Genomic DNA, 22,734 nt, shown 5'->3' on the forward strand with positions numbered 1-22,734 from the left:
AAAACATATTTTCCAAGAATTTCAAGTCAAATGATTCACAAAAGCAGCAGTTCCCACTGCAATCCAGCGTTGTTAATTTTGTCGTTGGCATAAACTTTGTTAGGGAAATCCCCAGGGAGAAGGCCAGCAGCAGCTTCTGTTGAGCTGTTGGGGAAAGCTCAAGGGCCTCTAGGCTATATTTCTTTTTGACAAGTGACTTTTTGACTGTGGCCATAAAGCTGTTCCTACATGTTCTCCAATGTCAATGTTATTGTCAACAGGTACACAAGGCACAGCTGTGACCTGTCTAAGGTCCTCCATTTGTACCGAGGCCCTGTTAGGTTTGGGCTATTGCTGTTCATTTACTTTTCAATTCTACCTTGTATAAGATCTTCTTCCTCTTCTTTCTTATCCCTTCTGTGCGACCTTCCCCATCTCTGCAAAGCTACTGATCAAAGCTTTGGTAGCTTTGCTGTTTTGCTCCGCTCTTTTGTGAGCAATGTATGGACTCTGGATTCTGCGCCCCTCCACAAACTAGAACTTCCCTGGGAGCTGGGGAGGACCTTCACAGATTCCCTGACATGACAACATTTCTTTAAAGTGTGTCAGAAGAGGGAGGATCTCTTTGACCCAACATGACTCAGTAGCCAGGGTTGGTTCAAACTTCAGGAGTCTGACCCCAAAGTAGTTTTTTAGGTGTAACTAAACACAGCACAAATGCTGAGAAATATTCTTGTGACAATTGACTCAGTTCACGTGCACAACAAAGCAGACCTAAATCTTTCTCGTTGTGGAACAAAAGTAAGCTAAGTACATATCAGACATGAGTACCCTTTGTGAAGTACACATGACACCTTCCATAAAGATGGGCTCTGTAGATTGAATGAGAGAAACAGATTCACAAGACGGGTCTAGAGAGCGCTGGGAAGTCTCCAGCCACACAGATTCAAAGGTATCTATGCTAGACGACACGTCCACTCCAGCCTTCTGGGTAGAAAACAGGTTTTGAATTCCTTCTCTTGAGGGAACAAGCTTTTGTGCCTAACATTCCAGGTCCCCCTAGTGCATGTATGTGAGCATAAAGCCCCACATGTTTCCCACATCTTCCCCCTTCTTATTTTTTTTTTAAAGAGAAAATTGTGGCTCTAGTAAAGGCCAAAGCTGAATGTGCTGCCTGCATGGCTGGTCTATTATGGACACGCATAACAGAATTATGAGAAGAGGTAGCAGAGGACCAAGGAAATGGAAGAGCCATCTTAACCATGGTGGCTGTTCAAAGTTCACTTGAGACATTTTATCTTTTTTATCCAGCTCTTCAATTTGACCATCAATAGTATGAGCTAGGTCAGTGCTCATTAAAGAGCACGGTGCACGGTGCCAGGAAATTGTTGACAACCAAGATTATGCTCGAGCAACAAAAAAGCTATTTGTTGCTCTATTTTGTAAAAGTGTGGTTCTCAATTTGCCCATCTCTTGATTTACTTCTGCCAATATTCTTGCCTTAAGAGTACTAGTTTTAGCCATCATAAAGGCCGGTTTTGAACTCTCCTTTTGTATTCCAGCAATCACTACTGGGACTGCTAATAAAAAAATAAAAGCCACTGCTGCAGCAGCCATTACAGGAACCAACGGATGCAAAGAAGTGTCTCAGTATTCAGGGAGGGCTCTCTCTCTCTCTCTCTCTCTCTCTTTCTCTCTTCTGTTGATCAATTGCTAGATCTATTGAGCATAATGACTGTTATGTGGCCTGCCACACACAAACCTTTATAACCAACAGGAAGGGACACATAAGCAACAGCCCCTCCCCCAAAGGGCCACCACAAAGGCAGTTGTTTACTAGAGGGAAAGGTATGCTTAGGAGTGGAATAAGGATGGAAATAAGCATATTTATAGCATAAACAATGTGGTCAAAAAACGCCATTGACAGAAATATTGGGGGAATTCCTATGAATATGGGTTCAGCTGGACTCTACTGCATCCCCTGTTATTTGTGTTTAATACATATGAGTACTTCCTGTGCCATGTAAATTTCTTTTTTTAAAAGCTCAGGAATAGACAGGTGTCTGATACAAAAAAAATATTGCTCTTGTTGACTTCTGTGCACCAAATGAAACCAGAGGTTATTTTCTAAACCCAGGCAGCAGAGAACGATATTCTAGGCCCAATAATATCAACCTTAGTAAGTAATACATTAAATAGTCCTTTCTTTGTCTACAAACAACTCTAGTTTCCACTATAAGAGCACTTAATTATGTTAAAATCAGTTTCATAGCATTTGGATTGATCAATTAAATTATTCCAATCAAAAATCCTCTATTCATGTGAGTAATATTTGTGCATCATGCTTTGTCTGGAAAACCGGTCCCAAAGGACAAAAATGGTCCTTTGCAAGGCAAAACAACATCATACTGCATCCTATTATCGATTTGCCTTTTATCTCCTCCTCACTGACAAAGATCATTTTGGATTCTACATTGACCAGCTGAGAATTAAGACATAATACAGTAAGTAAACGGAAGTAAATCCCTTTTGGGTCAGTAGCATAGTGTCATGTTGCCTCCCCATGGTCTTTGCTTGATATCGTAAAGTCTTCATGAGTCCCCAGGTCATCAACTGACTCTTCCTCTTGGGACATCTCCTCTTGGATTTATCATCAATCTTCAGACACCTCATCTGTTCAATGGTCTCTGGTATGCTGCCCTGGTCAGATGCATTGCATCAGGAGCCATCTGGGACTCTGTTCATTTCATGGAAAGACACAAGCATAACCTCACCCTGATCTTAAAACATCTGGCCCTTTTCATTGACTAGTTTCTAGGGATTTTTATTTAGCATATACTTTAGACTTTAGGGGCAGCAGAAGCATAATCCATTAAAGTGAAAAAAATAGCGTAACTAAATGAATAGTATGTGGAAATTTAGGTGGGTGTATATGACCTTTTTATTGTTGAAATTTGTCGTTTAAGTATTTGATCATGTCTCTTCACAATAGTTTGGCCCTCTTGATTGTATGAGATTGTAGTAATGTGATTAATATTCCATAAATTTCAAACTTCCTTAAAGCCTTTGCTAGTATAAGCAGGACTCTTGTCAGTTTTTAGTTGTAATGGGAGCATAGACAGGAGAAGATGTATAATAAATGCTTCTCAGCATCTGAGGTGGTTTCACCTCTGTGAGCAGAAGCAACAGTCATATTAGAAAAAGTATCAACTGTTACATGAACATATTTTAAATGTCCAAATTCTGGTATATGAATATTATCTGTCTTGCCAAATGCCATTGGGTTCTATCTCTTGAGGATTAAGCCCCTTGAAAGGAAATATTTAGGATAATAATTATCTGTAGATCCTGTAGCATGCTACCTGCTAGTTATTATTAGTGTGCAACAAATACACTACACACACGCATACACACACTACACACACGCATACACACTACACTCACATACACACTACTAAACACACTACTACACACATATAATGCACTATACCACACACACTACACTACATACACACCACACTACACACATACTACTCCATACACACACTACTATACACACACTACACTCACATGTACATACACCCTACACCTCCCTGTGCCTTTTAAAGCCTTGTCTCCCTCTCAGCCTCCCCTGGCCTGGAAAAGCAAGTGTCTTCCTCAACACTGTGAGGGCAGGGCCTGCCAAGATTCCTGTGCTGTGGCAGACATCCACACACATTTGTTGAGTTAATTCATCAGGAATGGGGTTCAGTTTGAGGTCTTGTAGTCCAGAGTTCATGCTGATTGCTTTATTCTTTGTTATATTCGAGCCATGACACACAAAGATGCTTAGCTTTCCTGCTCCAGTGTTTATGAGGAGAATAAATGGCTTCCTCTGCTACTTCCACCACGGTGCATCTCAACAAAATTAATTTCACCTTTCTCAAAATGGCCGATGTACCAGTCCAAGTAAAAGGGGACATTTGAGATGACATTGTGTTTAGTGCTACTGAGGTTGAACAATTGAGATTTTTACATTTTTTTTCTATTTTGTTTTATATGTATGGATGTTTGGCCTGTATGCATGCCTGTGAACCCTGCGCATGCCTGCTAGCCACAGAGGTGAGAAGAAGGAAGCAGGTTCCCTAGAACTGGAGTTGCAGGTGGTTGTTTGGCATCATGTTGGATGCTGGGAATCGAACTCATGTCCTTTGGAATACCAGTCAGTGCTCATCTTAATGACTGTACCATCTCACTAGTCCCAAGACTGATATATTTGGTTGCCATTAGCTTTGCACTTCTAATAAGCCTAGCCTTTTCACCAGTTAGACAGTGTCATCACTGAAAAAAAAAAAAAGATGGCAAAGGGCCTCCAGGGAGGACATGACAGTTCAGAGAGACCACAAGATTGGCTGGGGATGCAGATATGGAGGGAGTTCTGAGACAGGGCCTGGACACTAGAGATGGCTCTGGGTTGGCAAGGCTGGATCCAGGACATGGCTCAGGATCTTACCAAGAGAGACACAAAATGAAAGGGGTGAGTGATACCGACCGTTCCTGCTTCTGGAATCTGTTTTCTTTCTTTCCTCTGAGTTTGTCAGCCACAGTAGTGTGTGCTGGTAATGCACCACTGGTCACACATGGATACATACTGCTTTGCAGCATTTGCCAGTTCCCATGATGTGCTGCCCTCACAGGGTTCATGTGAAGCTGTCATGGTTGGGGACAATGGTCTCAGGGGCCATAGAGTGGGCAAGTGTGGGGTCCAGAGAGCTCCAGGACACTCTTAAAGAACATCAGTCACAAAGACAAACAGGGGGCAATGCCCTGAGCCCTGCATCTACCCCTCTACTGCTGTGACTCTTTATCCAAGCAAAGGCACCAGCTCCTTTGAACAAACCTAAATGGCAGAAATGACAATCCAGCAGCACACTGGCATGAGAATAAAGTGTGTTCACAGTGAAATTGCGACAGTGAGCTAAGAGAGTCAGAGTGTTTAAGTATGACTATAGCTTTATAGTATACAGAGCCCAAAACTAATATGGGGCACAAACTATACCCTGTAATAATGAGGGCCCTGAGCTTACCTGATATCTCAGTAGGAGAAAAGGGCTTAGTTTCAAGTTCATAGAAACAAAACAGTCCTTGATTTTTAAAAATGAATCATTCATTATAGAAGACCTTGACTTGAATACTGAAAGAAATTGTAAATCTAATTTAAGATTTGTCCTACTCACATCAAATACATTTTTCTGCTACATATGGCTGGCTATCTGTAGGAAGATTAATATTAATTTTTAAAAAAATATGTATAGGTGTGTGCATGCGTGTGTGTGTGTGTGTGTGTGTGTGTGTGTGTGTGTGTGTGTGTAAGAGCTGGAATCAGGTTTGTAATTAGATATGCATTCATTTCACTGTTTGTAATGTCATTGATGGCCACTCAGTGACACATATCATAAAGTCCTACTGAAGGTAAACAGCAGGGCACTAACAATTCACAGTGTGTGAGCTTCAGAAACCACAAGAAAACTATGTGAAAGCATTTTGATAGCTCTCATTTGTTTAATGGATGGCCATGTGGTATTTTAATTGTGTTACCACAGTTCACTTGTAGTTGACCTTTCTGCTAACTGTACCAGAGGCTTTGCTCTCCCGAGAACAGTGACATGAAATGGAATTGATCTTTGTGGGTTTTTTTTTTCTGTGTTGGGGACGGACCAAGGGTCTGGCACAGTATTCAGTAAGTCCTCCACAGTGAGCCACAGGCCCCCCATGGGCACCCCAAACCATCTCTGTAGGGTGCCCTTACCTGGATACTCCTCCTCAGCATGTGAGGTGCCATTTTTCTTGTATCTGTCCTGTTTCCTTGTATCTGTCTATTTTCTTTTTCCTTCATTTTGTTTTTTTCATAGTCAAAAGGACATTTTAGAGTTAGAAATGCCTTAAGAAGTTATTTTATAAGGTAAAAAAAAAAAGCCTATGAGTATTACCTGCCCTACCTTTTCTGTGGGTGTATACAAGAAGGTGGAGTCTAATTAGAGAGTCAGTCAGACCAATCGCCATCATGGACATTAGGCTATATGTTGGTCACTTATGTCAAGTCAAAGGAACCAACTTAATGTCTTCCAGATGTGATCTATACCAGCAGTTCTCAGCAGTAGAAGTAGCATAGTATGTTAAAGATGTGCCTTTAAAAAAACATAGACAGGGGTCTCACTATATAGCCCAACAGTGTTGCGTATCAGTATGTAGGCCAGGCTGGCCACAGATTCACAGAGATTCCTCTGTCTCTGCCTCCAGAGTGTTTGCCACCATACATGACCTAAAGATGTGCTTTTTACATCTACTGCGGTTTATTACAGGCTTAAGACCTTAAAATGTGTGTCTGTCACTCAGTCCAGCCCATCTGCCATGGATCTTTAAACATTATGCATTTCGTATCCTTGCTATTCTTTTTAAACTACCATTTCGCTTGTGAGACATATTAAGATTCATAGATGTAGTCCTTGGCCTACCATACATTTGCATTTACTGATGGCCTTATGGTGCAGTTTCTGAACATGCCATAATTTAATCTTCCCTGCTGTCTATGAAGATAAGTCTTAATTGGCAGCTTATTTAAATTTCTTTTTCAGAGGTATAATCACGCTTTGAAAAATAAGATCCTAACAAGATTGGAAAGGAAATGCTTTGCCATTTAAGATGACATTTAAAATGATGAACTAAATAGTCATTTTTATATGTGAAATGTGTCATTGTTATGTGCCTGGGGGAAGGTGTGATTTAGGGCAACATTTTCTGAAGAAACATACTGATTTATGTAAACAAGTTTCTGTGAACATAGTTAACCTGTTCCCAAATGGGCAATTTACTCTAAATAAAAGTCAATATGTTGTTGCATGCCCAGTAACATATGTTTATAATTACTTTGGTGACCCTTGTACATAGGTTTGCCTGCGTCACTCTCTGGTGCTGTTTGATCTAATTTTTTTCTGTTGATTTGAATCAACACATGTGCAGAGATCATTCTCAAATCTCTCCTTTCAGCCGCGGGTTCCCTTCCAGGCATGAGTCCCATATGACTTCCAGCTTAGACTGTGATCTCTTCTGTGGGTCCTAAGCCGAGCTCTGTCACTCCAGGAGGCTTTGCTGTCTCACCTGTGCTCCCACTGCCCTGATGATCCTGTCTCTTGGTAGCTGCTTCAGAGTTCTGATTTTATGAATTCTCTACAAAAACCTGACCTTGGCCAGTGTAGCCTGGGCATACTGTATTATCTTGTATGATATATGTACATATCATGTGTGTGTGCATGAAGATGCTCATACCTGAATACTACATATGCATCATTTCCACTCTCATTTCTCCCCCTCCAACTCTACCCATTGCCATCTACTCCCTCACAAGTTCATGACCTCTTCTTGTAAAATTAGTACTGTCATATGGATGCACAGACATACATACACAACCTACTGAGCACATTTCGTGTATACATGTGTTTAGGGTTGACCAGTTTGGATTGCATTCATTACCTTTGAGGGAGCTTGCCCATGAAAAAGAATGATTTTCCTTCTTGCAGCAGCCAAAGGTTGTCTGTAGCTCTTTATCTAGGATGGGGCCCTGTGAAATTTCCCCTATCCAAGTGGACATATAGTCTTTCTGACTTTATTATTTTTTTACAACCTCTTCTGGTAATCCATTCTTCACAGCCAAAATTCCAGGCCCAGGATAAATGCATAACAGTTCTATAAATAAAATGTTATGCTAAGCTGGGCCATAGGATATTCTAAATTAATAAAACCAGAAATATATTAATAATTCGAAATTTGATTTTAAGGGCTGGAAAAATGGATGAGAGGTTAAAAGCACCTGCTGCTCTTGGAGAGGACCTAGGTTCAGTTCCCAGCATCCACATGATAGTTCACACCTACCTATAACTTCAGTTCCAGGGAATACAACATGCTCTTCTGACTTCTGTGAGCTTCCACATGCACGAGGTGCACACCCACAGACATGTAAAATAAAAATAAGCAAATATTTTAACAAATAAAATTTAATTTTAAGGTAATTTAAAATTTGACAATTAAATCTGCATGTTAAAATAACTGGAGATTTTATTAAGAGCCTTTCTCGGTCTTTCCACCTTTTCCAGATTTTTCCTCTCCATAAGTGCTTGTGTTTTCTTTTACCACTGATAAAAGTGTGTGCCTTGCACTGACACACAGTAACTCCTTAGTGATACTTTGCACGGATCTCAGTCCAGGGAAGAGTGAGTGACTGTTTGGAGGGTCGGCAGCTCCTCTGAAGCTAATGCATCTCCAGCCATCCTACCCACACACAGCGAGAGTGCTCAGGGTGAAACAGACAGGCAGCCACTGTCAGAAAGATGCTGAAAGAGAGAGAGGCTTAGTCACCCAGTGTGATCTGGGCACAGTGGGCATCAAAAGGAAGAAGTAGCCAATTTATCTAGGAACGAAGATGGAGTGAGTTAGAGTTATATAGTTTCACAAAGGGACATCTGTCACCGGTTGATGAGGTTTTGCTTCGTTTGTACACTGACACACATCTTACTATGTAGCCTCAAATGGGTGATCTCTCCTGCCTCAATCTCCCAAGGGTTGAGATCATGTTAGCAGGTTTGAGATGAGAGCCTAAAGGCCCGTCACCTTTAAACGTTCCACTAAGTTGAGCCATAGGATATTCACTAGGTACATGCATTCGATACTTAAAGGAAGAAGACTGCATGCTAAGTCAAAGGAGAAGCACATCCTTTTTCCTGGTTTCTGTATTCTGTGTGGAGTAGAAAGAAATTATATCAAGAGAGAAAGCAAGCAGGCCCTTTGCCACACCCAGGAAAACAGATGTTTCTAAGCGGTGGATGGCCAGCATGAGGAGCCTTATACTGCTCAAAGCAAACCCCTGATAGCTGGTCTGACTGACTGAGGGCCAACCTGAACAAATATTAATCAGGATGCTGTTGTTGTGGTCCAGAGACCTGAGCTGGGCTGTAGGGATAAAGAGGAGAGTGGGCCACAGAAACATCTTAAGCAGAGTTCCCACTGGTCTTTTAAAGACAGACAAATGGCCCCGGGATCTGTCCAGGTTGCTAATGGGTCATTTGGCTGTAGACAGTTCTGATGGAAAAGAAAGCCTGCTGCCCTCATTAGAAGGTAGGTCAAGTGAAGACATCATGTAGGGTGTGTGGGTGGTGCTCAGAAGATAACTCAAAAGAGCCAGTCTTAGAAATGATGGAACTGGAAGGGAGCGAAAAATGGGCCGCCCTACTCCCTCATCCTGAAGATTTCTGAAGCCTAACAGTGGAAGGCTACAAGACTGTGTCAACTGTACAATAGAGGCAGAGCCTGACAGCCAGTTCTGGCTTCCCCCTGAGTGATAAGAACGAACATACACACAGCATAAAGGTCAGGAGAAAAGGCCTGGGACCCACAGAAGAAAGGGCAGTCTTTGAGGTCACATATGGGAACTTAAAGGGAATGAAGTACAACCGCACTCTACATCTGGGTGACTTTTGAGAGTCCTCTTGAGCCTTCATTTTTCATATGTAAAAGGCAGGAGGAAAAACTCTCTGTGCTGTTGATTATAATGAGTAAAATGTGCAAAGTTCTTAGCATGAAGGAAGTACTCAGTAAGTGGTAGATTATTATTAATAATCTTGGATTTACCAACCTTTTTGTCTAGTTGTTATTTCCTAAATAAAACAGTGCAACTGTTTCTATATCATTAGCATTGCCCTGGGGTGATGTAAGTTACCTGGAGATGATAAACTCTAAGAAAGATTGTGTGTGTGGATTATATGCAAATACCACACAATTTTACACATGGGCCTGAACACCCAAGGATTTGAGTATCCACAGACATCCATGGAACATGAAGCAGTCACCCGTGTTTGTCAAGGGATGACCGTCTGTCTGAGTTACACATCCCCCTATGCAACGTGTGGTCCATCAGCCCACCTTTTGCCTCATGCTTCTGACCAAGTTTTTGTCTCTGGCAAACATGTCTTCAAAGACCTAACCTGCCTTTAAAATTCCGCTTTTAATGAATCCGCTGAGCATCACAGTTGCTCCATTGACACAGTGTCTTGGCTTCTCCGCCTCCAACCCACTGACTCTCCCCTCAGATCCACAGTGCTTTCGTTAGTTCTCCCAACGGACTCTTCCTTGATATTTTAAAGAGCAGAGCACCATAGGATGTGCTCCTAGTAACATGTCTGAACACTGATGAAAATATGTTGCGCTTATCACTCGTTACACTGGAGGGGCTGGCCTGGCCTGTGGCATGTGTCAGATAGTGTGGCCAGTCTGCCAGGGGCTGTTAACCTTAGTTGTTTTACCCAACAGTGTAGAGGTTGCCAGACACATTTTAGCTCAGGTGTGTGCTGGCCAGCTAAGATAGCAACTGACTATGTCACCTTCTAGTCCTGTCTGTGTTCACTGCCCTTGCATATGCCATCCCAGACAGATTCTTTCTCCTCATCCAGCTGAAGCCTCTTTTCCTCATACCTACACCCTATTTGTCTCAGCTTCTCAGCTATAGCCACACACGTCATAAAGGCATAAAGATTATTAAATACCAGTTAATGTTGCTGTCTCAAAATACAAAGCTTCAGTGAAAATACTTTTAGTTGTATATTTTCTAAAATAACCCCCCACATTATTTAATACACATGTGCCCATCTTTATTTTTCTCATTATGACCTCATATCTCATTTCACTGAGATGCTGTAAGGATGGCAAGTAGTGCAATGTCTTTGCAAAGAGCAAGAGTCGGGGATTGTGGGAATGTGCAAAGCAGCTGCATGTTGTCAGGCTTGGGCATGAACCCGGATCTTCCCCTTCTCAGTTGAACATCACTTCTCTAAGATTAAAATTAAATAAATAAACATACTAGGTTGACTTTTCTCGGAGCAACGTGGAAGGCAAAAACTTGGTAAGCACAAAAATGATCACACGATTTGGGATTGGAAGATTCTTGGAGTGATTTTTTTTTCTGTTTTCCCTCTGGCTTTGACATATATTTATGTTACACTGTCTTCTAACTGTTACTCCATGTTGGTTTTAGTTGTCTTTATCCAGATGATGAACAAAGGCATGTGTAACATCAGTGTGATTTATTAGTGGCTTGGAGTGGTCCATTTGGGTTCTGATTTTTTTTTTTTGTCTAAGTACCCAGATTGTACCACCAATGCTCCACCATTCTCTGTAGCTCTAAAACCCGTGGGAAGCATCAGAATCTGCCTACATCTCAGTAGACTTGGGTCTACACTAAAGTCAGTGCAGAGCTTTCACCACGAGGCAGAAAGGAACATCTTTGGTTTTAAGTCACTAAGAAGCCTGAAGTGTGCAATAGAATGTTTGACCATACAGATGTGAGATCATGTCTTCCCATCTTCTTCCCTCCGCAGCTTGAAGGGAGCTGATGCTGGCAACGGCATCAGGGTGTTTGTGCCTGATATCGGGATGTTCATTGCAAGTCTGACCATCTGGCTGATCTGCAGAAATATTGTGAAGAAACCAGACATGGAAGAAGTAACTCAATTTAATTATGATTGTGAAAATGAAGAACTGGTAAGTGTGACCACCTGCGTCTTTCTTTTTCAGTTCCCAAGGCCTCTGGGACTGAATGGAGTCAGTAAGCAGAGCTCTGTGTGGCTCCCTGTGCATGAGGCACAAGGGAGCATTGTTGCTATGCGGAGCAGTCTGGGTGCTGCTACTGGGCAGACACTCCTGTCCACACCTTGGTGGTGAGGACACAGTGACAGGCTTGGCAGGCCCGTCTTTCCTGAGGGTCTCACAGTGGGATGAGGAACAGGCTGTCTGGGCTTTCCTCACCTCAGATGATCACCTGGCCTCACTGTGCCCTAGTGTTATGTCAGGTGGCCAAGCCTGGCAAGTCATCCACAGCATTACAACCCACTTGCTCTGCAGATCTGAGCTATTGCAGGATATTTTGAGAAGTGGCGCATGGTAACTGTTGAAGAAAAATGATCTTAAGTACTGCTCAACTTTCCAGCCTGTGCAATTTCATCCTGACTGTGCACTTCACCCTCTTAGTTTTTGTGTTAGCTCAGAATATTTGAGTCAGGCCATTTTAAGATGCTCCACTAGGGGAAAGATTTCATTTGGAAACAGGCTAGAGTTTTAAAATATATAATGAATGAAGAAGTTTCAGAAGCACATCCTGAGTGATGAGCATGTTTGTAGTTGTGTCTAGGGGTGGGGACATGTGACATTCCCTCTTGACATACACCAAAGCGTGGCCATGTTCCAAGGACTGCACAATGTTCTGGGAGTTGAAGTGGCACTGGTTTAAAAAGTAATTGACATTTTTAGGTAGAAAGATAAAACTTCGAAGAAAAAAAGCTACTCAGAAACACTTGGTTTGGACATTTAACACATGGTATCTACCAGATGATTTACTCATAAGCACTGGCAGGAAGCTAAATCTGGAAAACGTAACTTAACTGGAATTTTGTACATTAGGAATGTTAACCACGCATGCATCAGGAATTGCATACATTAGGAACATTAACCATGCATGCATCAGCAATTGCATTCATTAGGAACATTAACTATGCACGCATCAAAAAAAGAGAATGCTCAGTAATGGTAAAAGGCTTCTGTATAGCACAAATAAGCAGAAAATTGCCCCAAGTATTTGGTTATAATCAAACAATACAGAGGAAATATAATTCTATAATATGAAAATTAAATTTATATTACTGCCTAAACTCTTATGAATTAAAGATAGGTAACCATGCTGTGTATCCATATTCTGATATTTTAGGGCAAAAAGATACAAAGCGTAAAAGTAATTACAGCAGAGTGACTGCTAAACAAATCTTTCATTCAGGTCTACAATCATAAAATCAGATATAACTTGGAAATATTTTTCTTTCTGTTGATGGTATAATTTTAAGATAGGAAATTTTAATAGAGTATATTTTTAATATTTTATTAATTTATTCATATTACATCTAAATTGTTATCCCATCCCTTCATAGAGTATGTTTTTATACTGCATTGTTATATAAGAGTGCTTACAGTTTTAGAAGTGTTTAATTAACTAATTATTAGTAAAAAGTGTCCTAGTTTGTGACAGTAATCACATTAACTGAAATTTTTAATTGTTGGAAACTGACTGGTCTTTGAGGGCAGATGTGGTGGCCTACATACAGTGGCTGTGTGATGCTAAGGGCAATTATTGTTTTTCTTATTCTATAAAATGAGGTTTGTAAGCTGGGGGTATAAGTCAGGAGATGACATGTGCTTACCATGTCTGAGGCCCTGAGTTCAATCACCACCAAAAGTATTAGTAATGCACTATGTATTTGTTGCAACATAAACTGTAGTGTTAAACAGATAGCTCATAGTACAGTGTATATTGATTTTGGGGTGAGTAAAATGTTACTGCTTCCTTTATTTTGTTCTATGATTTGAGAAGTACAGAAACTTAATATTCAAGGCCCTAAATCAACCCAACTCAGTGGGAAAAAAATCCCTCTGTACCACTAATAACTCAACATGGATGAGTTTGAACGCCAGGAACAGATGCTGTTTCTGTTGACCAAGGAACACTTGGCAGCAATCAATACAGAAGGGGGTTGTAGTTAAGGGTAATGTGCTTCTGAGGAAGATGAGAGACTAACACAAACATGTGCATAAATTCTAAAACCACACTTCTATCCTGCTTATACCCTGTTCTCATACTTAGGCCTGTGGCAACTCTGTCCTGTTTGAAATGAATATTCCAGCCAGGCATGTGTGGCTGTACACACTTGTAACCCCAGCACTTGGGAGGTGGGTACAGGAAGATCAGGAAGGGTCCAAGGCCAGCTTCAGTGTCATGAGACCTTGTCGCAAAAAAAGAAAAGAAAAGAAAATCAACAGTGAGGAAGGAATGCTAATGTGTTTTGTAAGTTCACCCGTAAGCTCAATACTTGCACCATGCTTTCTCGTGCCTGTCATTCCTCGGCCGCCCAGGACACTAGAGTTTGGCAGATAGAATGCCCACCTGATCTCTGCCTTCACAAGAAGGCTGTGAAGTTTGGGTCATGCTTTTTTTTCCCCCCTCAGAGCAAGAAACAAAGAATGGGAGAAATCAGTCATTCTCCTGGCACCTTCTAATTAGACACTTGGCACTTGCTCATTTCTAACCCGAGATTTAATCCAAAGTCACTGGCTTTAAATTTCCCAGGCCCCAGGTTTTCTAGCAGACGTTTGCCACATGGAACTGTTCAGAGTGGCAAAAAGTTGGGCAGCTGCCCGGGCACCTGCAAACCTCACACTGGGTGACTTGTGAGAGAAATGTCCTGTCTGCGGCTGTCCCGGATACGCAATGCTGTCACTCCTGGTAGTAACAGCAAGAGACTCTTTTCACAGCTTCGAAAGGTCACACTCAGAAGTTTGGGAAACTCCCAGTCCTCTGAGCCGCAGAGTGTGGCATGCTGTCACGGAAGCTTGGACAGAGAAGTCCAGAGCATAATACGATGGAAGCCAGGCACCCAGGCCGAGCCACGGGCCAGAACTGCTTGCATACTCTTTTGTCTCCTCATACTTAGGCCTCTGACCCAATGCACAATCGAGCACACGTAAGCAGTCTATCGTGAATGATTTCTCTGCTGGGACTGAAGGTGAGGAAGCCTGTCCCAAAGTCATTTTCATCTGTTACATCCTTTACTGGGTTCCTGCTGTGTGCCAGCCTGCTAGATAGATCGTATCTAAGAACCATTGGCTTTTGCTCATCTAATCTACCTGTGTCCCCCAACTAACACTCTCTGTCTCTCTCTGTCTCTCTGTCTCTGTCTCTCTCTGTCTCTCTGTCTCTCTGTCTCTCTGTCTCTTTCTGTCTCTGTCTCTCTCTGTCTTTCTCTCTGTCTCTCTCTCTCTGTCTCTCTCTCTCTGTCTCTCTCTCTCTCTCTCTCTTTCTCTCTCTCTCTCACACCCACACACACCCCCACACACACCCCTACTTAGAATCTCATAGAAGCTTCTCTTCTGTATCCCATTCCTCACATAGCACTGGGCATGGTGACAAGGTGCTTGGTAGAACAAGGAATGACTAGATGGGTGGATGGACCAGGCACAGAAAGGGAGAGATAAGTAGTATGTATGTATGTATGTGTGTGTGTATGTATGTATGTGTGTATGTGTGTATGTATGTATGTATGTATGTATGTATGTATGTATGTGTGTATGTATGTGTATGTATGTATGTGTGTATATGTATGTATGTGTGTATGTATGTATGTGTATATGTATGTATGCATGTGTGTGTATATATGTATGTATGTATGTGTGTGTGTGTATGTATGTATGTGTGTATGTATGTATGTGTGTGTATGTATGTATGTGTATGTATGTATGTATGTATGTGTGTGTGTGTATGTATGTATGTATGTATGTATGTATGTATGTATGTAGGCATGCATGAAGCAGTCGGTAGTAATGCCTAAAACTAAAGACACGCTGAGGGCTTCTCCTGGTGTGCAGGGTGGATACCTGCCTGCTTACCTAAAGACTGCTTTGGTTTCCTAGTGCTCTGGTAAGTGCTTTCCTAAAAAGATATCAATAAGAGGCCAGTCTGATTGGCTCCATCTCCAGTGTTTCAGATGATGCTAGGTGACTCCTGAAGGCCATTGCCCTCTAACTTGGTACTTTAACCTGGAAACCTTTCTCTCACAGTGTCAGAAATGTTCCTATGGGTACTGAGTCTCAGGAGCAGAAAAGTCTGTAGACTCCCACAGATTTGCTGCTGCCTGACTGGCCCCTGCCCATACCTCAGTTGTGCTCCTGCCTTTACTAAACCACCAGAGCTCTTCAGAGGCCTCAAGAACATTCGCACTCAGTCTCCAAGTGAAATAGGCTGAGGCTGGCATTGATCTTATTAAATGGCGAGAGAATGTTCCTAAAGCAAGGCCAGCAACTGGATTAAATGGTTTACGTGTAAAGTGCTGTCAAGCTAGACTGACATAGCATACGTGATGGGACACCACAGAATGGCACTCTGCCCTGGCCATCACGGGGAAAGCTAGGAAGACCATTTGTCCTCTGCTATGAGTCATGAGCACTTTCCCCTCCCATCTGTGGACTATTTCTGTGAGATGAACCCATTTTGTTAGGATAAATTGTTAACTTTAAAAAGTAAACAATGCATAAACACGGGTGACACTTTGGAAAATGTTCCCTTTGCCTCACAGACCTCTTGGCTCATTCCACTTGACTTTGATGGACGTCCATAGAAATGCCTCTGAAAGCTGACTTTTCACCACAGAGAACAGGAAAGGGGTTCAGCTGCAACGGAAGCTCAGTTTTGGGGGTCCAGGTCTTCAGTAGAATCAGAGGGAGGCACCAGAGACACATTTCCTCAATGTGTCTCGCAGAGAACAGAATCTTTAAGAAGGGCTTTGCACCCTTGCCAATGGCCTTTAAGCAGGCAGGATATGGAGCCAAGATGACTGTCTAGAATTGTTGTGGGGCCACCTTTGATCATCTCTGCCAGGAACTTCCAGAGCTTCTCACTCAGTGAGTCTGAGGTGCATCCTGGCAAGCTCTTGGCCTGATCTTCCCTAGATAGTCTTGGGTTTCATGCCCTTAGATGGAAGTATGTGATTTTGAGGATAAGGAACTTGAATACTCAGATCCTATCAAAAGTAGTTCTGCGTCTTCATCAAAATCCATGGGGGGTGGGGATGGACAGCCTGTGAGACATGCTACCTGCAGGAGGCAGGTGTAGAGACGAAATGACCTCTTAGGGAAAGTGTGACTATAGCCCTGAAACATCCACCCTGAAACATTGCATCTATATCTGAAATTAGGAATGTTTTCTTTCCAGTAGTACTTTCATATTTTGGTTGTAATTTACATAGAATATTTGCAGTTATTTATAGGGTACAGTGTGGTATTTCATTATGTGGATAAGTTGTATAATCATCAAATTATACAATTGATACATCTATTATTGTTTCAACTTGTACTTCAAGTCCTCTGTGAGCTATTTTTAAATAATCACCAGTTAATGTTGTAAACACTATGATGTGCCATAGATCACCATAGCACATTTTTTTTTTTGCTGGGTGAAACCTCACAGCCTCTGGCCAGGGACTTCCCTACACCTGCCCATCTGCCCAACCTCTGGCAACCTCGATCCTTACTTTCCACCCTGAAATTCATCTTTTAGAATCCATAAACAAGTCATATCATACAGGGTTGGTCTTTCTGAGATGACATGTTCGATTGGTCACAGTGTCCTGGAAGCCCAGCCCACTCGTCACAGGGGACAGAAATTCCTGTCAAAATCAAAATCTTTAAAGAGACAAAGTAAAAGACTTAAAAGCATAGGTGAGTTTGTATTTTGATAAAGGCAACAATATTCTATGAGAGATATTACTGGACAGTTTAGACTGTTAAAGCTTCACCTGGTGTTTGAACTCGGGGGTGGCTTATGAATCACAGGCATTAAATCTTCGTTTCCAACTGGTCCTTGTTTGCTTCTAGACCAATTCAAGTCATGTTCCTACAAGGTGCCAGATTTCTCCAGCAAGCATGGCTGCTTGTTAGTGAATATGATTACCTGCTCCTGCCAAACTCTAGTGTTTATAGGTTGTCAGAGCAATCCTTGATGGGGGGGGGGGGAAGGCCTGCCAGTTAATATGCCACCCAAGGTGACTAGTGGCAGTTTGGCCCTGACTAAATAGGATAACACGACTCATAGTTGCAGACCCATCCCCTATCAGCTCGGTATGTTTGAAACACATTTTCAGCTGAGGACCTCGGAAAAGCTGATGTAAAAACATCTAGCATATCCAGGGCCATAAAGTGCAATGACATGCCTTTAAGCTTCCAATAACTCCTTCCTGTCTCAGAGAGACCCAGAGAAGGCATTTGTGTAACCCCATGAAGGCTTGTGAACAGAGCGAGCTGTGGTTTCATCAACAATCGTAGCCATTCTGAAACAGAATAGTGAGTCATCTGTTGTGAGAGTTATGAGTGTGTTTCCTCCTGTGACTCAGGAGGTCCCCGCCATGTTTTCACCTTTTTAAGTGTAACAAGATTTTTGGCCCCCAGTGATTGGGAAGTGGGGGTGAGGGGTGTGTGTGTAGGGGGGCCGGTGAGTAGTGAGGAAACTGCTCACCTGGTGTCTGGAGGCCTGGTGTCAGGAGCAAAGCTGCTTTTCCTTGATCAGCAACTAGTGTGGCATCTTTTTTTTTTTTAGCTGCACGCATGGATTCTGCTTGTAGAGTGATGGAGTAAAGGGCTAGCACGAGAGCCAGGCCTGCAGGGCCAGGGAAAAGGTCCCATAGCCTGGAGATTATATGCCCCAAGAAAAAGAGACAAAGAGAGTCTGCAGAGTTTGTTCCCCAGATGGTCCCTGTGTGGCATGCTCCTTGGCAAACCATGCTGACATGTGTGGAAACGCAGGCATAGGCGGGCAGCCTACGAAAGATGAGGCATGTCTGAATTTTTCAGCTGGGTGCTAATGACCCCAGGCTGACCTCCCCAAATCCCACTTTCCCTTCGGACTTGTTCTAACTGCCTGCTCAGCACCTTGGAGATGAGCCTGGAATGAGGTAGGGAGTCCTGAGGTAGGGACACTTGCTTCTTCCTAGCTGTCCCTTCTCCTCATTAGAGATGAAACGTGCTGGATGGCCTCCTACTCTTCTCTATCCCTCCGCTCACACCTCATATTTATCAGTGAGTTCTGTAGCCTGAGTCATGGGCAGACGCACATGCAAGGAGAGAATCTCAAAGTCAACTTTTTCCCATACACCCTCCCACTTCCATCTGGTTATTCCAAGGCAGCCACCGGAATTAGCCTGTTAACACAGACTATGTTGAGCTCCTTGGTTAGAGAGACTGGAGAGAGGGCAAAGCGCAGTCAGAGCAGATTAAAGAGGAACTCCATATGGAGAGGTGGAATGGAGTGTGGCTGACTCTTACCAGGAATTTCACTTTCGGGGGCAAATACAGGTAGGCGGGAAGTGTTGTTCTAAGCTTAGCTGGCAGGGCGAAGCAGTTTAATAAGTGTGACCTGAATGAAATGGAATACGCTCTGACATGAGATCCCAAAGAGGATGACTGGGCTGAGTGGAAGGGTCGCAGTGATTGGAGCGCAGGAGGACGAAGGAGTGAGTGTGCCACAGGCGGCCTGCAGAGAAGCTGAGAATCCCAACCCCATGTGGCGCGCAGACCTTCACTCTGCAAACGAGAACGCAAGGTCCTCTGCTGAGAATAAAAAGGCAAGGAAAGCAGCCGTAGCCTGGGGGACACTTGCTTCCTGTCACCCTCTCTTCCCCTGCATAGACTTTGAGAAGTTCTTCCCTCTTCTAGGATGCTTTTTCTTGGGACTTTCACATGGCCCTGTGACATTTGGATCTTAGTCTAAAATGCCACCTCTTCAGAGAGGGTCAACCTGACCTCTGAAACTACCACACACACACAAACACACACACACACACACACACACACACACACACACACACACACACACACCCTCAATCACAGCTGTATCACACTTGACTGAGGAGCCCTTATTATGGGACGCTCATTGGTTTGCTGGCTTATGCTAACTTATTACTGAGTCTCTCTTTAGAACTCTCAGACACACTGGGTCTTGTGTGGATAAAGCATGTTAATCAACAAGTGCAAGCTCCTCCTTCTGTCCCAGGGAAGATATAAATACACTTATGTCTTGGTTTTCATAATAGGTCTGATCCAGGAGCCCTGAAGATACCCAGATTCACTTTAGCTCGAGCCCCTTTTACAAAAGTGGCATAGTGTGTGCTCAGGACCAATGCACATCTTCCCAATCGAACGCCAGTGTGTTACAGATAGGTGTTCAAAGGAAAACGACAAGAGGAAAGACTGCAAATTCAACACAGACTCGATTTTCTCAGATGTTACCAACCTGGTTGTTGAATCTGCAGATGCAGAACCCGTAGGTATAGAGGAGTATGAACTCTCATGATGAAATGGAAAGATTCTTGTTTACATGTGTGGAATTTAGTCAGCCCAGTATTAAATCCTGTGTATATGGTCTAATATAGTGTGTATATGGTCTAATAATATTGGTGCATATGTGTATAAGTGCATATGTGTGTGTGTCTGTGCATGTCTGTATGGGTACATACATGACTGTGCACAGATATATACCTGTTTGCATAAGCACATATGTATGTATGCATAATTATTCTGGAGGTGTACATGTTTGTATGTGTGTATATACATGTATGTTCATGGATATGTGTATGCATATGTGCTATTGCACCAGGTTAGATACACTCTAGTCTTTTTTACTGAATGGTAAACTCAAGCCCCCTGTGGTCTGCCCCCTCCTTGCTAACAGAATGCCTTTGAATCCTCTGAACAACTCAGAATGCCCTTAATTTGTCACCAGCCCTTCTGGGGCCATCAATGAACTCAGCCTATTAAGACCTAGCCCCCCAGGAATGAGTGCCGTGAGTATCTGAGCCGAGGATCTCCAGAGAGAACCCGTGGCATGAAGAACAGAACAGCCATGCTACCCCCGGTCTTCCCAGATGTATAGACTGGGCTGGGAGTCTCCCCATCCCCTATCCAGATGTTCTAATCCTCCTGGCAAAATATATGCAGCCTGTCAGCCTAGGGACAAATGCAGTGTCCCTCATCTTGGACAGACAGAGCCCTTTCGTCTTTAGGGATAGTTTCTATGTATGATTCCTTAAAAAAAAAAAAAAACTCCAATCCCCCTAAGGAATGATTCTAATGAGAAAAAAAAATCCTTGTTTGGTTTTTAAAAACAGTCAAAACCCCACTTACATTCTCAGGTAAAAATTGCACCTGGAGATTTGTTTGTTTGTTTTTGTTTGTTTGTTCCGTTGTCTGTGTTTCTCCCTACATCCCTAATAAGAATGCACCAAGGCACTGTGTCCTGCCGGGTCCAGCCAGCCTAGCATCCTCTGAAACGGTCTGACAGGAAGCCACAGCACTATTGTCCAAGCAACCCAAGATCACTGCCCTAGTCAGGAAATCCTGTGATAGCCAGCAAAGATAAACTTAAGAAGGAAGAAAGATGCCAGGGCTCTGATCATCACCCCATCCCCACCTCTGCCCTGGTTTGCTTCTTTGGTTCTGTAAAACCAGCCAGCTGCAGAGCAGACTAGAAATGAAAAAAAAAAGAAACAATCCAGAAAGCCCACAGGCAAGGCTGGTAATGGCCCTAACAGTTTCCTTCTACCTTGAAACAGAATGGACGCAGGTAGGGAGCACTGCACAGAGTGCATGTAAGAATCGTGGCATACACTGGGACCCTGAGGTTGAGGATATTACCTGTGTGGGTCATAGTGGCTTGGACTCACTACCAAGAGACCTGGAGGCGGGGCTAGTCACTGTACTGGTTTGTGAAGCTGACCCCAGTGACTGACCCCCAGCTTGGAAACCATAGGTCCGCGGGTAGTGTGTGCTACTGCATCCTGTTTTTCATTTCTTTAGGCCAGAGCAGAAAAGATGGATTCGGAGGAGGCGCTGATCTATGAAGAGGACTTAGATGGCGAAGAAGGCATGGAAGGCGAGCTGGAGGAAAGCACAAAATTAAAGATACTTCGCAGGTTCGCCTCCGTCGCCTCCAAGCTTAAGGAGTTCATTGGCAACATGATAACCACAGCAGGCAAGGTCGTGGTGACCATCCTGCTGGGTTCCTCGGGTGAGTGGCTTCGCCCTGAGATAGTCACGGGCCAGGATGTGCCCCAGGGAATGACGGGATTAAAGGGAAAGTAGAAAACAATGGATCCCTGGGCCACAGCATAACACAGCGACCCATGTAAAGCCAGCCATGCCACATGGGAAACCTCCCCACCCTTGGTCCTGTTGTCGTCCTTCTAGTGTTGAGGCTTTCAAAAAGACTGTTAATATCCATCACATCATCTTTCCCTTAGCTAAGTGAGCTCATTCTATATGCTTAGAATCAAATAAGAGCTGTTTCTCTTCCCCAGAGCCTGTGAGCTCTGTTCTGTTGGTTATCTTTACGTCATGGGGTGTTTGAAATCTTAGTTTAACTCTCCCGGCTGTATAGTTTTTCTGTTAGGTTGCAATCTCCCTCTGGAGACAGCAATTTCCTTTAAATGTTGGCCACATTTGACTTCTTCCATAATAATGCCATCTAGTGCTATCTCAACCTTTCCCTTCCTTCCTTCCCACTGTCTACCATGCTGGGAGATTATTTTTTTTCTTTTCTTTTTTCTTTTTTCTTTTTTACTTTATTAATTTATTCTTGTTACATCTCAATGGTTATCCCATCCCTTGCATCCTCCCATTCTTCCCTCCCTCCCATTTTCCCCTTATTCCCCTCCCCTATGACTGTTCCTGAGGGGGATTACCTCCCCCTGTATATGCTCATAGGGTATCAAGTCTCTTCTTGGTAACCTACTGTCCTTCCTCTGAGTGCCACCAGGTCTCCCCCTCCAGGGGACATGGTCAGAGTTGAGGCACCAGAGTATGTGAGAAAGTAATATCCCACTCTCCACTCTACTGTGGAGAGTGTTCTGTCCATTGGCTAGATCTGGGTAGGGGTTTAAGGTTTACCGCCTGTATTGTCCTTGGCTGGTGCCTTAGTTTGAGCGGGACCCCTGTGCCCAAATCTGCCTATCATAGTGTTCTACTTGTAGGCTTCTAGGACCCTCTGGATCCTTCTACTTTGCCATTCTCCCATGCTTCTCTCATCTAGAGTCCCACTAGCATGTCCTCCCCTCTGTCTCAGTTTCCTGGTAAGTGAAGGCTTTCGTG

The 22,734-nt window shown here is 43.2% G+C and overlaps 1 protein-coding gene across 7 annotated transcripts in view; it reads left to right on the top strand.

The window, feature by feature from the left end:
- The window catches only part of PIEZO2 (piezo type mechanosensitive ion channel component 2), a 365,197-nt gene that overhangs the window by 212,236 nt on the left and 130,227 nt on the right, over window positions 1–22,734 (top strand). For all 7 annotated transcript variants that reach the window (XM_084780682.1, XM_084780685.1, XM_084780683.1 and 4 more), the window contains exons 5-6: window positions 11,382–11,544; window positions 21,445–21,655. In XM_084780682.1, coding sequence (XP_084636808.1) covers window positions 11,382–11,544; window positions 21,445–21,655 — 374 coding nt within the window. The remainder of the gene's footprint in view (window positions 1–11,381; window positions 11,545–21,444; window positions 21,656–22,734) is intronic.

This window comes from Acomys minous (assembly GCF_964271855.1).
Source record: "Acomys minous genome assembly, chromosome: 4".
Lineage (NCBI taxonomy): Eukaryota > Metazoa > Chordata > Mammalia > Rodentia > Muridae > Acomys > Acomys minous.